The following is a 17,433-nucleotide window of genomic DNA, read 5'->3' as shown; positions in this document are numbered from 1 at the left end:
CAAGGAAATAATGTGATTTTTATTTGGAAATAATAACACTCATAAACGTGTTATTTCAATCCAAAACAATTACAACCATTCCGTTCATAATCGATTCATAGCACAAATTCAACCACAATATATTCTATGCTGTGCGTTACCTTACCCATATCAAATGGATGCGTTCTTAGGTGTTAGGGCTACCAACAGTGAGGGTACTACGGGGGAGACACATAAAAAATGCTAATATACCACGACACAAGAGGCATCCCACGTTTCACAGGGTGAAGCTTTTAGACGAGCCGCAAGGCCCCAGTGACTACCGGCCGGGCAAGTCCGCGCGCAATCGACGGCTTGGCGCAGCGAGGGAAGACGGACACAGAGCAGCATCACATTTCGACAGCTTGTACCCCCGAGCGAAGGCCAACGCTCACTGGGATTGCCAGAGCTGTTCAGCAGCATTTGAACATGTTTGGTAGTTCTTACATGTCTTGAACTATTACATACGGGACAACAAAGCAGGCAGAGGCTGTCCACGAAGACGAAAAACGTACTATTCATATCCTCTACTGCCGAAACGGAAAAAAACACAAATAAGGGTATTTATTAAAATACCTAAATCGTTGGTAGGCATATCCATAAGTGAACAGTCACAAATTCTAACCTGAAGCTACGAAATGCATTGCTATCTCGACATCGTTCGAAAATATGGACAGCACATTTTGAGATTTTTAAACCCTTCGTAAAGGCTGTGATTCAGCAGCTACTCAAAATGACATGCGGTGGAAATTTTTGACAAAAATACCATTCATCCAGCTTCTATAGGGTCATGGTTAGTCTGGACAAAGCTGGGGAACCAGTTTTTTTATTGATTTAAATCTCTTTTTTTAGAGTTTCTCTTAAACACTGTGGTCCGATTTCAAGTCCTGTGTCTTATTTCCATGAAGGTTTGAGGGATTTGCTGGAGATGGAGTCTCTGGACTTCTCAGAGAAACTGCTGCTCTTGAGAGGCGTCGGTCTGTCGCCAACCCGGCCGCTGCGGCTGCTGCCCTTTGCGCTCTGAACCCGCCGCAGCGTACCCTGGGGCTTTGACTCTTCCCGAGGGGAGTGCTGAGTGCTCGTTTGGACAGCCTTGGTGGAGGCCTGCTTCTGGGAGCCAGTCTTTGTTAGGGTGGCACTTTTCGAAGGGGTTGAGGGGTTAGAGTCCGGGCCAAGGTCCTTCATGGCCCTCCTTGAGGAGGAAGCCACTGTGTTGCGGGCAAAGCTGGGCAGGGACCCTGGCGTCTTTTGCCCCCCATGGGTGGGTGTGTTTGGGACGTTGCCCTCAGAGGCTGCTTGTGCCTGGGCTAGCGCCCTCATGGTGGACCGGCACATCTTCTCTTCCGGTGGGGGCTTGGGAATGTTCCTCACAGGTTTGGCACTTGGCTTCCTGATGGAGGCCTTGTACATGGGGGAGTCCCGGGCCCAGCGGGGGATCCCCCTGTGACCCTTGGGGTCCTCTGGGGGCATGCTGGAGTTTCGTGGGGTACGGTTGAGCTTTTCGGTCCTCCTGGCAGGCATGCTGTGGTCCCGGTGCTGCCTCCTGATGTCGGCTCCTTCCACAGCTGGGAGCTTCTCTACCTTCCTAGCTGTGCTGCTCACACGGTTGGTCTTGGTGATGGGGACCACTTTGTGCAAAGTCTGATGATCAGGGGTATTCGATGTATGAGCTTCCGGAACCTCTCGTGTGTTGTGTGCAGCAAGGGTTTTGGAGGCAGGCTTAGTTTTCACCTGCATGGGTTTGGATCCATTGGTTGGCGTTGTCTGATTATCCAGTTCTATGCCCTCTACGTTTCTGCAGCTGTCCATTTCTGCACCCTCTATTTCACTCTTAGGCACGTTATCATTGGACTCCGATGCCTCCGGCTCATTGGGCGACATAAGCACCGATTGGTCATTGCTCGACGTGGACTCAATGTTGGACGAATGGGAACTCTGCTCCTTCAAGTTGGCTTGACTGTCACTGTTCAGCATTTTGGAGTCGAAGCTGACGCCATCCCGCGTGACGGACGAGCTATCCGTTTCTGAGTAGTCCAGTATCATAGAACAGTCGGTGTCTGTACAGTCCAAAATGTAAAAAACAGGCTTTTTGCCCGATAGTGATAAATCCAAAGGCAGAGGCGTATCACACGTTGTTGAGGAAATCATGCTACTGTCTTCCTCGTCACGCAAAGGGGATAAAGTAAACTGAGGAGAGTCCATCTTACAGTCCCATTCTGTTCTCGAATCTGGCTCAGTCTCAGAATCCTTACTGGAAGGAGGAGTGTCCAGGACAAGGCTTTTTGGAGGACCCAGTTCCCTCTCCAGATCAGTGATTACAAGATCTCCCTGATCTGCTAAGTGCATATTATTGTTGTTAGGACTTCCAAGAACCAAAGGTGGTGGTCCAGGAACTAAGGTGCGTTTCTCTATGTTGACATTGAGCTGTCCGGTACCTACACTAGACGACCTGCAGAGGTGATTTTTGTTGTGATCAATTCTGGGCACCACCTCACCTTCAGAGAGGGCAGTTTTGTTGTCGAGAAACCTATCCTCATCGATGTCAAAGCCAGTGGAGAACCCGGCCAAGGAGTTGAGAGGGTCCCTGTCTGATCGTGGGGAGGTCACCTGCGTCCCAAGGGAGGGTTGGCCAGTCGAGCCCGATTTGCAGGTTCTATCCTGTTCAGCAAGCCAGGCGACGGTCCTCCTTTGGTGCGGGCGGCTGGGGCGTGGTAGGCTGTTAAAATGCGGCACATCACCGGCGGAGAACAGCTCGAGGTAACTGTGCAGTTCACGGTCGGCGGCGGCAGCCATGGTGTGGCGGTAACGGCGGACGCTAGAGGAGCGGCCAAGCGGACTGCGGGGGCTCTGCGAGCGTGGCTGCAAGAAGTCCAGGAGCCCCTCCTTGCTCAGCGTGTCCACGTCATTCTCACTACTGCTACGGCCAAAGCCACCACCACGTTCCCAGCTGGACAACAGGAAGCGCTTCTCCTCCAGCTCACGCAGCCGCTGCTGCCGCGCCACCTCCTTTAGCTTGCGGTCATGGTTATCCTGCCCAGGGGAGGAAAGGGTGGGGGAGCACATAAATTAATCTGTAGTTCATCCCCAAACAACACAGTCCTCCTGGCAGCCTACAAACATTATGAAAATAAACTGTTTTCTTTAAGGAATTCCAACATTTTAATTTTTATGATTCGCCATCCCACAATGCACAGCACCTGTCATTTAACCTTAATCATACCAGGCAGAGGATTTTAAATGCTGATTTATAGCTGGCATCATAGTAGTCTCTTTGGTCAATATTTTCTAAAGTCCATCAGAATCCGGGGCATACACGGGTGCGGCCACAGGGCGCCAGCTGAAAGCTGATTGGTCACTGGAGCGCCCCCTCTACTTTCACTCACTGATTCAAAACATATTATTGGCTAATGATAAGGCCGGCCCTTCAGAATGTATTATGCCCCCTCTCATGCTCCTCACCTTAAAAAATCCTAGAATCACCACCGAACAAGTTAAAAAGTTAACTGCTGTCACAATGCTAAAATGCATCGAAGGACCTAACACTCCATACCTTGACTGCCTTTTTAAATTTCAGACAGAAGTCTTGGAATATCCTGAAGCAGTCATCCAGCTTGAACGTGTCTTTGTCTTCACAGAAGAAATCAATGAGTGTGTTTCCCTCCTTGCGCAAATCCAGCCTGCGCCTTGTCAGCTCTTGCAGGGTCCGTGTGGAGTTCTGGGTGGGGGGGGGGGTTAGGGGGGTTGTGATGTCAGAAAGGCACTCGAACCCAGGTCCCCGAGGTGCGAGGCAACAGTGCTAACTGCTGCTCCACTACGCCACTACAGATTATACTCGGTAATTTAATAAAAATTAGTGTCTCCCACCTGCAGGAAGTCCTCTAGCTGCTGAAGCAGCTCTTCATCCCTCTGGATCTTCTCCTCAACCGACCTTATCCTAAAGTACAGGGACTGCAGCTCTGTCTCGATGTTCTCCACGGATATTCTGTGGAGAGGACCATGGCGTTAAACTTTGAGGTGATACTAGCAGGGAGGAAAAACAAACAGAAAGAATGACATCTTCCACAGGAAGTGCAATTAACTGCCTGGACGGTATCAGGATGCCCTTGGAAACACCTGCTCCACCGACACACCCTTGCAGCAGGGACAGCTCTGCACTGCCCTGTAGGGTGTCATCTGGTGCTTCACAATGCAGTTCTAAAGCACTTCTGCGCCGCCGGGCACAAGATGGATGCAGGTGCCGTTCCTGCCTACAGCTGCGCAGCGCGTCTTACCTGACTGCGCTCTGCACGTGCTGCAGGTTCTCGGGGAACTTCAATAGGCCTTCATCCTTCTTCTGGGCTTCCTGTGCAGGGGAGAGAGACGCCCATGAACTTCAACCTCGACCAGGAGTGTATTAAGGGGCGGAGCCACAGAGGCACTGGCCCTAGCTGAACGCTGATTGGCTCCCGGAGTTCCCCCACCCGTCACTCACTGAATCAAAACTTATCATTGGCTACTGATACTGGTTGGCCTCTCTGTATGAATTATGGCCAGCTTATACGTCTCACCTTAAATAAATCCTAGAATCACCCCTGACTGCAACAACCATTACTCAGGATATTCACGTTTAGTTTTACAGACTCCGGAGAATTATACTAATGGGAAACACTAGTATGAAACTCACAGTGGTCAGTATTATACTGCTCTGTCAATTAGCTGACTTACCAGATTTCCTGTTGCTTATATGAATATCTACTGGGTTAAAACCAACAGAAACTAGCATTTCATGCTTAATCCTGTTCACCGTAAGCTTCAAAGCCTAATTTGTACTAAGGTCTCTGGGTGTGGGACATTGTATTAAAGCTGCCCTGTGTCTCTCTACCCTAGTGACACCCCCTCCCACACACACTCACCAGAGCCACGAAATGTAGCAGGTTCATCCCTGGCTTGTTGGCCTTGGTGTCCGCTAGCGAAAGCAGTGAGGACAGCTTGAAGCCCACGGCGTTTCCAGCGTAGCCTCCCTGTTCCCACACAAGCATACCATTAGCAGTTAGCATCATTCAGGGCGGCTCGTTACAGCAGCCTGGCCTGCACTGGCATTACAGCAGCCTGCACTGGCACTTACAGCAGCCTGCACTGGCATTACAGCAGCCTGCACTGGCATTACAGCAGCCTGCACTGGCATTACAGCAGCCTGCACTGGCACTTACAGCAGCCTGCACTGGCATTACAGCAGCCTGCACTGACACTTCCAGCAGCCTGCACTGGCATTACAGCAGCCTGCACTGGCACTTCCAGCAGCCTGCACTGGCATTACAGCAGCCTGCACTGGCACTTACAGCAGCCTGCACTGGCACTTACAGCAGCCTGCACTGGTATTACAGCAGCCTGCACTGGCATTACAGCAGCCTGCACTGGCACTTACAGCATTCATGATGTTCCCGGCCTGCAGCACCAGATGCAGAATAGCGTGCAGCTCCTCGCACGTCATCAGCTCTGTAAGAATACAGTGGCCATTTTATTTACTCCTTAGCACAAAAAAACGGTAACATTTTACTTGACGGGGCACAAATAATACAGTATTGTACTATTACTTATGTATTAATTAACCACAAACTAAGTCTTAGTCACATACTGATCTCATGGTAATTCATCATTAATGAATGGTGATGCATGTTTTACCTTAAGCGCATATTAAACATATTTGTTACTATATTTGTTAATACTGTAAACCCTTGTGAACTACTGAAGGAACAGGTCTTAAATAACACAAGTGAAATACTTGCATGTTTGTTCATCGTTCATGAATTGTGACGCATCCTTTATCACAAGTAACAACTATATTTTTTCATGGTTTGTACTCAGTTATTACTAACTACTAGATATTAAGTATTTGTGCCCCGTCAAGTAAAGTGTTACCCAAAAATCATCACTCGTTTTATATATTTGGCAGACGCCTTCATCGGATGCAATGTACTTTTTTGAGAATGCAGGATCAGACAGTCCCTAGAGCAACTGGGGATTAAGGGCCTTGCTGAAGGGTTAAGGTGAAATCATGCCACTGGCCATGGGATTTGAACCAACGACCTTCTGTTCACAGGCACAGTGTTCCAAGCCACTGAGTCACACACCTCCTGCAATTCTTGTCTATGTTAAAAAACCCCCTTGCAAGGTCTCTAGAATGATGGATAATGCAATTCAAAGCTTGACATTATTCATTACGTAACGGCGCCTCTACGTGGGTACTTAAAGTGAAAGAGTAAAAAAAAACAAAACACACAACATCAAGAGTCTGGCCCAGTCCTGATAGCACTACAATAATTAAACCATTTTTCAGTCAGGGAAAAACATAATTCGGAAGAAAGGCCACAAATATCATAACCGTAAGGCCGCAAAGGAGGTTAGGTGGCCCAGACATTGCAAACAGTGTGACTCAGCAAGATTTAATGAGCTCATTGATGTTAAGCATGTGTTCAGTAAGAATGTTCCTCCAGCTAACAGAAAGTGCATTCCCAACACTTCCGGTGCGTGAACAGTTGGGAAAATCACAGAATGTGTCCAACCGCTTTTCCAAACTGCACCAAGTTAGCTAACTTTTTAGGAATCTGAAGAAATAGCATCCAAACAGCCTAATAGCATGAGAGAATGAACCATACAAATCAATAACTTAATTACTAAAATGTCCACCGCTGCTAAAATTACTAAAATGTCCCAAAGCTGCATTTTAATGTGAGAAAACAGCTAAATTATATTACTTGGGGTGGGATACTAATTAGAAAGTGGTTCATTAAATATGGGTTTTTTCCAATTGGTTTAGGTAAGTCACACGGGCAATCCTGCCCACCTGATAACAAAGGAAACCAGATTTTCATGCCTGAAAGACGAAGACTCATTATTACCTTTAGTGGCCGTGCGGATAACATCGATTTCACGGCTCATCACTGAGCAGGATGGGAAGAATTCCTCCTTAAGCACCATGGCTTCAATACGAACATCAAAACTGTGAATTGCAACAACAGGAGCTCATTTCCCATTTAACATGGGATTAGAGAGAGTTAAACCAAAATATAAACCGCTTACAACAATAGGGCTCATACCTTGGCACCTGGATCAAAAGGTACATAAAGGAGTCCACAAGGGTCAGTTTACTGGTGTCTCCTTTGAAAGCTTGGAGCTTCTTCACCTGCAGAGGGCAGCATAGTGTCAATACTAACATGTTCCTAGAATCACATGACCCACTGCTTCCACTGACCCCCCATCCATTTGTACAATGCCAGAACACAATGCCCAGAAACTGAGCTCAACTAGCACTTCTTCTGTTGGACCATTACATCATCACCCAATTTGACCATCTCCTCCGCTGCTGTTTATGTTTGCTTAACTGCACGATGGAATGTTCCACACAAAAATCCATAGAGCCTTTAGACGTATGGTCTAAATCTACCATCTGGTCCATTCCACGAACGCATCTGAAGTTTCCCTAAAGACGGGCAGTCCTCACCTCCTCTGCTTCAGGCAGGAGTTTCAGGAGTTCCTTCAACGCCTCTGGGCCGTACCGTTTGCTGTTGCCGTGCCGGATGTCATCAATGATAGACTGGTTAGACCTTCAAGACAAATTTGAGGCTGTATTGCTAACGTTGCCCCAACTTAGTCTATAGATCCCACTATTCCTCAAGCTGGCTGCACGCTTTTGATCTTAGTCTCAACTGAGCCTCTACAACTTTAGACTAAAAATGTGCAAGCGAACCTGACCTAACCCAACAGACACATGAATACAGCAACTCTTCGCAGATGACACACAACCAGCTCCAGACATTCAACGGCGCTGCACTCAAACGTCACACTTCTTATTGAGGGGGCCCATTTACTCAGAGGCATTACAGTAACAGACAAGGCTTCATTATCTGGGAGCTCTTCGAGTGGCTGAATGCAGGGGTAACTTCTGATGCAATGGTCTCCATGGCAGCAGGTCACCACAGAGACCTGAGGCAGCGCGCTCGCTTCCGGAAGGGTGCCGTGAGGGACGGCTTACGAGTCAGGGCCGCAGCATTATGGAAATCCCCGAGTCGCATGCAAACATGCGATGCGATCAGGTGGCTCCAGCTAACTCCCACGATGCAAATTCGGGCGAGCAGCACCTGCTTAGAACAGGCTTATAGAACCTTCCACCAAGTTCCGCTGAGCCGGCTAACCTGCTTTGGCCTCCACTGTCCAAGTTATACTTAAAAATCGGACTGGATTTTTAGCCACGGATAATCTGTTCATTTTCCACTCCTATTAGGATTATGTAGGATGCAGCTGAAGAAAGCTGGGTTTGTGTGTGAGGTAAATTAAGGCACTCGAGCTGTTAATTCATGAAAATGAGGGCGAATTGGGGCTGTATCACCAGAGTGAAATGTACTGTTGAAGGGAAGAATGAGGGAGAGGTCGCTGGAAAGCGAAAGCATGAGTAATTTAAGGGCCACGTTGTGATTACAGGCAGTTTCCGAGTTAAGAACATCCGACTTACAAACGACTCGTACTTAGGAACATACTGCCATAAAGCCTATTATATAAAAAATCCAGGACAAATACAATAGTTCGTAATAACAAACGCACGCGCTACTTTGTAACGTTCGTGAAAACACTGAGCGGCTTCAGTGGTTCATCGACTCGGGGTACGGTACAGTATTATTACAAATTTCACGTAAAGACAGACATAGAGAACGGATCTCGTTAGCAGCCTGGGAGTTAAGGGTGCCAACTTGGGACAGAAAGGTTGATGATACTGCACCAGAACAACTCTGGGGGGAAAAAAAAAATGTAACGGTATCAATGAGATGGTCAGAGTGGAAGCTTTGTATAGGCAAAAGTGCGTATTCAAAAACAAAACGGCAAATGGCAAAAAAATGGGCGTTTGCACCTGTTATTAAAGGATGAAAACATGGGTCACACGACCTGGAGAAAATGCACGTGACGACGTCTTTGAGGGACCGCTCGCTCACGCGGGTTTTTCCATAAAGGCCGCGCAAAGAGACATGCATAATGTATGACCCCCTTTTGTCCGGCAACGCCATTCACACGCCGTCGGGACTCGAACTGCTCATTCACCGCAGCGTCCAGCATCTCTCTGCACGCGGAAAAACCATCCATGCATGCAATTAACAAATAATATGTAAACAAACATGAAGCGAGGTGTATTAACACAAAAAGCTCAGTGTAGCCTATTTCTGCTCATGTAGATTTTCTGAACCATTTGCATTAATGCAGGAATATAGGTCTTGAAACTGAGTGCAGACGAGGACTACGACAAACGGGGCTTGAAATACGATCCATTTGACTGGCGGCCCTGAGATACAATCAATTAACACACTACAACAAGAAAACACACAGATGCAGTGCGGCTGATTGAGTCATTCTTCTCGCAAGCTACAAGCTAATGCAAACAACGTGGTCTGTGCGAGGCCTCTCATTACAGGAAGGCTGTGATCTAGGGAGAATGCAGTGGACTAGTACTGAACTTACAATCAAGGAAAACAAATGTTAAAATGATGCACGCCACAGCAAACGGAGGGTATCCTCATAAATGGGCAGCCAATTGCTTAGTGACTTCTGCATTAACAGACACATATATCCGCTTAGCTGATGCGTTGTTTTATGGCGACATATGTTTTATGTATCCCTGCATTTAAAAGGAACATAAACAGTGACTTCATTTAGAGATTTTTACTTTCCGGACCATAAATCTATGCTTCTTGCCACGATTGTATTGTAAACGTCTATCGTATATCGTATATTTTATCTGTTAATCACTACTGACACACTTCAGCGTCATTCAGGTCATTTCAGAATGATGACAATCAGGGGCGTCGCTATAGATTTTGGGCCCCATAAAAGCGCTTCATACTGGGCTCCCCAGGCCAGACCAATGCAATTATTTTTCCAAATTTTTTTTAATTGTCCTAACGTCCCCTCCCCTTACTGCGCCCCTGACGACAATAATGAGTCATGATAAGCTTTGATATTCCTAGCAACGCCCTACCGTCTTCCAGCAAGTTATCTAGTACATGGTCCTGGGGGCACCTGGAACATGGGGCGCCAGACAGGGATCTCCCAGGACGGGAGGCCGGTCCATCACAGGGCAGACATGCACATTCACACACTGTGGGCAATTTGGTAACACTGCTAGAGGGGGCACAAATAATGTAGCATTATGCTATTACTTATATATTAATTAACCAGAAATAATAATAATAATAATTGGTACTTTATTGATCCCCATGGGGAAATTGTTTTTACGTCTCCCTCAACTTGATCTTTGTAGATTTGTAAATAATGTAGCATTATGCTATTACTTATATATTAATTAACCACAAATAATGTAGCATTATGCTATTACTTATATATTAATTAACCACAAATAATGTAGCATTATGCTATTACTTATATATTAATTAACCACAAATAATGTAGCATTATGCTATTACTTATATATTAATTAACCACAAATAATGTAGCATTATGCTATTACTTATATATTAATTAACCATAAATAATGTAGCATTATGCTATTACTTATATGTTAATTAACCACAAATAATGTCGCATTATGCTATTACTTATATATTAATTAACCACAGAGTTTTAGTTACATACTGATCTCATGTTCGTTCATAATGAATCGTGACACATCTTTTATCCAAAGCACAAATATATTTGTTACTATATCTGTTGATTCTGTAAACCTTTGTGAACTAAGTGAACTAAAAGGAACAAGTCATGAATAACACAAGTGAAATACTGATCTCATGTTTGTTTATCATTAATGAATCGTGATTAATCTTTTATCCCAAGAGGCCAGTATATTTGTTCAGGATTTGTACTTCAATAGTAATAGTTATTATACTAAATATTTGTGCCCCGTCAAGAAAAGTGATGCTGGCGATTTAGAGATGCCATTTTGGGAAACCGCTTGTCTTTGGACTGCAGGAGAAAACAGGCACGGGGGTGGGATTAGAACCCCCCACCCCTGGAAGTGTGAGGGAACAGTACAAATAATTCTCACATTGCCGATAATTTTTTCTCACAGGATGGTGAACAAACAAGGGGGTTAAATGCTTACACATTCTCATTGGTTCTGGGCAGAGGTGGAAATTTCAGGTCCAGAGAGTAAAAATCCAGACCAATATTTTATTTCAACCAACTACTTGACTATAAAGAGTCATAGTCACGGAGTACTCAACTGGTTGGACAAAATGAAATCTTGGTCTGGAGTTTTACTTTCTGGACCTGAAATTTCCACCTCTGGTTTAGGTCTTTGTAGCGCGGTCATTCTGCACTGTAGACAGTTCATACTCCGGTTCGAGTTTCCGGTTCACATTCCTATTTCAGCGTCACCAGAGAACAGTGTGATAACAGTGTGGGGCCAATCAGCTTCATCAGCAGCGGCCAAGAACGCCTTGGAGGGTGACGCAAAAACAGCACGACTTGCCGAAGTCCTGGGGAGTCTGACGAGCAGGTGGCCACGCTGCCTGGGCACACTGGTGCCCCCCCCCCATGACATGCCACCTGCAGATGTCCGCACACGCGACGACCAGGGCGTGACAACGACCGATCCAGGGTCATAGAAATACAAGTGTGACACATTCTGCACATAGCAAAGAGGGTGAATCTCACTCGCAGCCGATTCCCAGAATACACTGCTCTGCACCTGCCCAACGAGTGTTAACCATCAGACCTGCAGCTCTGACCTCCCCCCCCCACCCGGTTTCAGCCACACGTGTGGACGAGAAGACTTACTTCTTGAACTGCTTCAGGAAAATGCCCACGTTCATCCCTCTCTTGGGGTCCAGGATGCTGATCTGAAAGTGCAAACAGAAAAGGGGAAATTCTCAGTCAGCCTGGCGTCCCTGTTTTTGTATGGATGGACGCTGCCAACCGTGTTGACATCCAGACAGAGAAGCTCATTCAAAAGCCGTTTGTGTACCTGAACTCGAGCTGGTGAACTTTTCACACTTAATCAGCATTTCAAGGGCATCTTCAGCAGTTTTCAAGCAAGCTCGACTAAGTCAGATTAGCTTACCTAGACACTATCCACTCTTGTTTCCTTCCTGTCTGACACACTGTCTATATGCCATATTTGGTGTTCAGTAAGGGGGGGGCGGGGTTGTTCATCACCGTGACGACCATTGTTTACGCAATGACATCATCATAATCTTCGCGGCTATGCTGTGTCATGGGAATGCACAGGTGAGGTGTTATGGTAACGCAGAGTCGCCAGTCTGCAGCTACATAGGGGCAACAGGAAGGTAACTGGCTAAACAGACGCTCAGGATATATTTCAGGTGTTAAGACGTTAGTTGTTCCTTGTCAAACACATGACAGGAGCAATAGCACACTGACGTTAGCTGGCTGGCAGAGTGGCTCAGAGTGAGGCTCTAGGGGTGGATCCCTGACCCCCGCACTGCCTATATAGACCTCCTGGCATTCCTGTCACTGTCCTTAAGACCTGTTCACTCCCACAGCATAAAGGAAATAAGACTGGTTGCTGTAGGCCATCCTTGCAAGGAACTGGCACCTTGACAGGTTGTTGTACATTTAATTTATCTACCAGATGGTTTTCATCCAGTGTGATGTGCATTTTTAAGGGAGCAGGGTCAAACAGTTCCTGCGGTTTCTGGAGGTTAAGGACCTTGCTCACGGGCACAAACTTGACATCACTCTGCTGGCCCTGGGATTTGAACCAACAACCTTCCAAACACAAGCACAGCGCGCTAACCCTTCACTACACCCCGCACTTTCTAAGATGGCCATCGATTCGCCGTGACCCAACCGGGATACCTAGGTTCCTAAAAACAGGTGGGTGATTCAGGAGATGAACTTTATGGTAGCTGCATACACACTCAAAAACAAACTATTTCCAAACACAGGAACGATGATGTAAGGTTGTGGAGCACAGAGAGGTCATTGGATGAATGGTTTATTTTTACAAGGCATCTGTGTGTGCAACATGAGCTTATGGAAAAAGCATGCAAATCCCATGATGCTCTCAAATCCTCTGCATATGGCGGAGGCCGCAGGCGGATTGATACGGTCCTGCTCTCCCAACAGATCTCGTCTATGGGCTGCTTTTCAAATAAACCTGGGTTCGTTCTAGTTAGCTTAGCATCTCTCCCCTTTATGCCCCCTCCCACCTAGTGCTCATTAAAGCAACTTAGCATATAACGTTTGAACAGCTTCTGAGGAAACACCCCCGCCTGGTCCGCAAATTGGTACTTTCCATCCTCTAGGCTCTGGAAGGGTCGACTTAAGCTTTCATTGTGGGGTAGTTTGGTGACTGATCTGACAGGTAACCCTAGCAGGCCCATTCAAAGAGCTGAGGATGCTGTCAAGTCCAGCTCTCGCAGGGATATACGTTTACAGGACAAAGGCTTCTGTCAGGGATCTCCTCTCTATACGCACGTCCACAGACGATCTTCTGCCTCTTAACCTATCGTTTGAAGAAGCAAGGAGACAAAAGCCTTTATCTGATGTGTTTCCCTCACAGGAGACAAAGCACAATGGTCTTGGAAGGGTATGAGGACATTCAGGAGGTTCTAAGGGGTTATTTTACCCTGGTGGCTCCCCATTAGATCTCCAACACCACCTGTAATCTGTGTCGCCGAGCCTCAAGGCTAATGGGACTCACCTCCTCCTTGGATTCTTTGAGGGAGGAGCCAGAGCGAGTGGAGGCGCCCCCCTGCCGCGTCTCCTCCTGCTGACCGAAGAGCTCCTCCACAGTGCGCACGTCGATCTGGTACTGCTGCTGTCGCACGGCCATCGTCCAGATGTTGGGCTTGCCCCGCACCTTCTCCTCCGGGATGGTCTTCCAGAAGAAGCTGCGTACGCGTCGCCGCTTGCGCACCACCCCCTGGGCGCCTCCGCTGCCCGGCCCTGGGGGTGGGGGTGGAGGAGGTGGGGGCGGGGGAGGGGCTGGCGGGCCACCCGCAGGAGGGGGTCCGGGCATCGAGACGCTTTCCCCGTGGTGATTCTCCTTCTCGTCGGCCAACGCCAAGCTGCTCATCCCCCTCCTCACACCAGCCACTAAGTCCGGGGAGGGGTATCCTTGAGCGCACAGGTTTTGGGACATCCAATCACAATGCGGTCATGGCGCTCCAGGATACTCTCCCCCCGCATCTCCGGCGACGCGATCCTCCAAGGATCCACAAGGGGGCGTGAGAACACCCGGCAGCCACAGCTGGAGAGCTGCAGGTGGACAGGACAAGAGACACGTATCTCAGAGCTTAGTCGAGCACACGGTCCCGTGGCGACCGGCTCGATGGGCCCTCGCAGGGCCCGTGAGATCAAAGAGGGAACCTCAAAGCACAAAACCAAAGTGAGGCCACGAGGCCCTGGGAAGGGGGTCACTTATTCACCATCAGATCCACAAAACACCTACTGTCCACAGCTAGAACACAACATGTCTTCTTTTACAGAGAGACGGACCAAAAACGCCCCAGCGAAACGTTCTCTGATTCTAAAGCATGGAAAGACATGCTCACAAAAATCATCCGTCATTTTTTATTAATAAACTACCGCGAAAGTGTTGATGAACGTAATTTTAACGTGATGTATACCTGCGGAAGTGTCCTTTCTGAAGGCAACAATTTATTCTGAGCTATAAATAAATATAATTTATTCGTTTTTATGGGGTATAATCTTTGTACTTTTCAGTGAAGTGCATCCTAAAAGGTGAAGCAGGACTTTGGCGAGGTTTACGGCCAATTATCTCAGACAAGTATCCCGATTGCCAATGCAAATGTCTTTTTGGTAACACTTTACATTAAGTGCACCTTCATAATGCATTCATTATGCATTCATAGAACATTCAGTGCACCTTCATAATGCATTCATAATGCATTCATAGAACATTCAGTGCACCTTCATAATGCATTCATAATGCATTCATAGAACATTCATAAGCAGCATGCAAGTACACCTTAATATCCTAACATCCCTTAACAGCTTTAATATACATTAATAACAAACATTACATGATTATACAATTATAATGTTTGTTATTAATGTATATTACAGCTGTTAAGGCATGTTAGGATGTTAAGGTATACATACATGATGTTTAAGAATGTTTTATGAATACTTAATGAATACATTATGAAGGTGCACTGAACATTTTATGAATGCAATATAAAAGCATTATGAAGGTGCAGTTAATGTAAAGCGTTACCGTTTTTTCTTTGGGATTACTGGCAGCCCAGTAACAACACAAACGCTACTCCCCAGTTAGAGTAATGACATGCCGGTGTGCAAAACACCTACGGGGACATAATTCCCATGGGACTAATAATTAGACTCCGCAGCCTTTTACAAAGACCCACAGCAAGCACTATCTGTGTGCAAAAGTTGGCCGGTGTCCCCTGATGTCACACTCCATTATAAATAAAAGCCTGCGTCCAGGCGTGAGGTTTATTTAGTGTTTATTGTTCGGGACGCTCTGTGGTCACAGACTGGAGGGTAATTCTCAGACACGCCCTGTGAGGATCAGATTGCGGCGATCCTGCAGCCTCTAACTTATTTAAGAGTGCTTCTCCACGGATGGTTGTCACCCCGGTAACCCATGTTAAATTCATGCCCAGGAATTGGGAATAGGCCATGCTGATGAGCCCCTCCCACAAAAAAAAAAAATAGCTTGGGATTGGCAGTGGCCTCATGCCGGGTAGCAGATTTGCAAACAGAATTTTGATTGGTCAACGGCAAGTTAACCCACAGAAATTCCGGAATAAGTCCCTGTGTGACCGTAGTTGGGTCTGCAGGGCGGAAAGAGGTGCTCCAAGTAAACCCCTCGGCCTGTGATCCGAAGATCACCAGTTCAAGACCCAAACTCAGCAGAACAGTCACATGTACCTGGATCCTTCAGCAAGGGCCTTTACCCCCCAGCTCTAGGGCTGCCGCACACTGGCTGGCCCTGTGCTGTGACCCCCAAGCTACGGAGTACAAGGTGGGGTGGGCGAGGAGACAAATTCCAGTGTAGCTCTACTCGTACTTGTGCAAATGACAAATAAGGGATTTATCATTTTTTGCTTATCCAAGTCAGTCTGCCCCTGTCACACCAGCAGAGTCCCTGCCTTGCTAAATCAGCCCCTCTAAATAAATAGTTACCTAGGAGTGAATATCCGTGTGTCTTAGTGTGGTTAGTCAGTGAAGCTGCCGCTGGATCATACATCGGGCAAATATAAATAGGAAGGATGCGGCTTAACGAGGCTCATTATCAGCTGGGATTGGGCTGCCGCGGGCCTTTCCGCATTGTCCTGAGTAGGCAGAACCGACCGAGAATGGGTCACGGGCCATCTATACTGGACCGCCCTGGGTCACAGGTCTGCGGGTATAATCGGGCTGCCCTGAATGCCAAATTCGCACCATCACTGCCCCAGGCTCTGGTACTATACAGGTGGGGGCTCTGGAGCAGTTTGCACACGATGGGGGGGGGGGGGGCTGTTTGAGATATGCATGTCATATTGCTACCTAGATCACTTATGGCCCTACACAGACCCTCACCCAAGAGGGTGTAGTAACGGGGTGGGGGCTGGGTGGGATTAATTTTTTTTTTGGTGGGGGGGGGGGGGGAGTACTTCTCAGGCCAGTCTGAGCTCTAATCATCTCCCAGGAACACTTACTTCCTGATGGGCTTGGGTGCTTGTTAACCCCCAGACAGCTGGGCCATTCAAATATGGAGTAAGGGGGGGGGGGGGTCGTACTGGACCAGGGCCAAGCCAGACTAGCATTGTCATTGTTCTGTTAAGTACAAGGAGACCCGCCTTCGCGCAGCCAATCCAGTACGTCGGAGTATTGCGCCGCAAAAAGCAAACACGCGCTGCGGATGCAGGAAATGCGCCACGTAAACAAAACAAAATAACAAAATGCGGGGGGCCCGTGCTATGGAAACGGAGGCACTCGGCAATACGGGGACGGCCGATCGTAAATGCCCCGGCGACCGGAGGAGGGAGGCTGCGGCTCACAGGGCAAACCTGATTAGGTCCATTGTCAGGCCGACAGGCACGACAATAAGAGCATTGTGTTACCTACAGGCTGTAACTGGGAGCGCCTTTAAGGTTGCGTACTTGTGAGATAAAGCAGCAGTGGCCCCACGGCCGGCATTCATGCTAACAAAAGCACCCTGTGCTGCTAAACGCTTCACGGCTGCAGCTGTGCGTTCGCTTCCTCGACTGGGCAGAATAATCCTCAATTATCTCTCAGGGTGTCGGAGAGTTTCCACGGCGGCGGGGAACTCTCTGCACCCCGCGCTCTCCCTCCAGATTTTCAGGAAGAGCTGCAGGCAGAGTGTTGGAGAAGGAACTTAAAGACGTCTTTATTGAGGTCCTAGAAGGCGCTTCAGCGTTGTCTGACCGAGGGGCACTCAGATGGGATGAGATTTTGACTGGGTGATGTCATCAAACCCGA

The 17,433-nt window shown here is 47.6% G+C and overlaps 1 protein-coding gene across 2 annotated transcripts in view; it reads right to left on the bottom strand.

Annotated features, from left to right (window-relative positions):
- The window catches only part of fhdc1 (FH2 domain containing 1), a 32,358-nt gene continuing 14,925 nt past the window's right edge, over positions 1 to 17,433 (bottom strand). For both annotated transcript variants that reach the window (XM_072707495.1, XM_072707494.1), the window contains exons 3-13: positions 13,664 to 14,220; positions 11,776 to 11,837; positions 7,499 to 7,601; positions 7,095 to 7,180; positions 6,897 to 6,997; positions 5,423 to 5,493; positions 4,911 to 5,018; positions 4,290 to 4,360; positions 3,883 to 4,000; positions 3,569 to 3,733; positions 1 to 3,048 (exon numbers count right to left, since the gene is read on the bottom strand). In XM_072707495.1, the coding sequence (XP_072563596.1) occupies positions 913 to 3,048; positions 3,569 to 3,733; positions 3,883 to 4,000; positions 4,290 to 4,360; positions 4,911 to 5,018; positions 5,423 to 5,493; positions 6,897 to 6,997; positions 7,095 to 7,180; positions 7,499 to 7,601; positions 11,776 to 11,837; positions 13,664 to 14,104 (3,462 nt within the window). In that variant the 5' untranslated portion in view covers positions 14,105 to 14,220 and the 3' untranslated portion in view covers positions 1 to 912. The remainder of the gene's footprint in view (positions 3,049 to 3,568; positions 3,734 to 3,882; positions 4,001 to 4,289; positions 4,361 to 4,910; positions 5,019 to 5,422; positions 5,494 to 6,896; positions 6,998 to 7,094; positions 7,181 to 7,498; positions 7,602 to 11,775; positions 11,838 to 13,663; positions 14,221 to 17,433) is intronic.

Source organism: Paramormyrops kingsleyae, chromosome 25, assembly GCF_048594095.1.
Source record: "Paramormyrops kingsleyae isolate MSU_618 chromosome 25, PKINGS_0.4, whole genome shotgun sequence".
NCBI classification, from domain to species: domain Eukaryota; kingdom Metazoa; phylum Chordata; class Actinopteri; order Osteoglossiformes; family Mormyridae; genus Paramormyrops; species Paramormyrops kingsleyae.
This window is presented reverse-complemented; position numbering and strand designations above follow the sequence as displayed.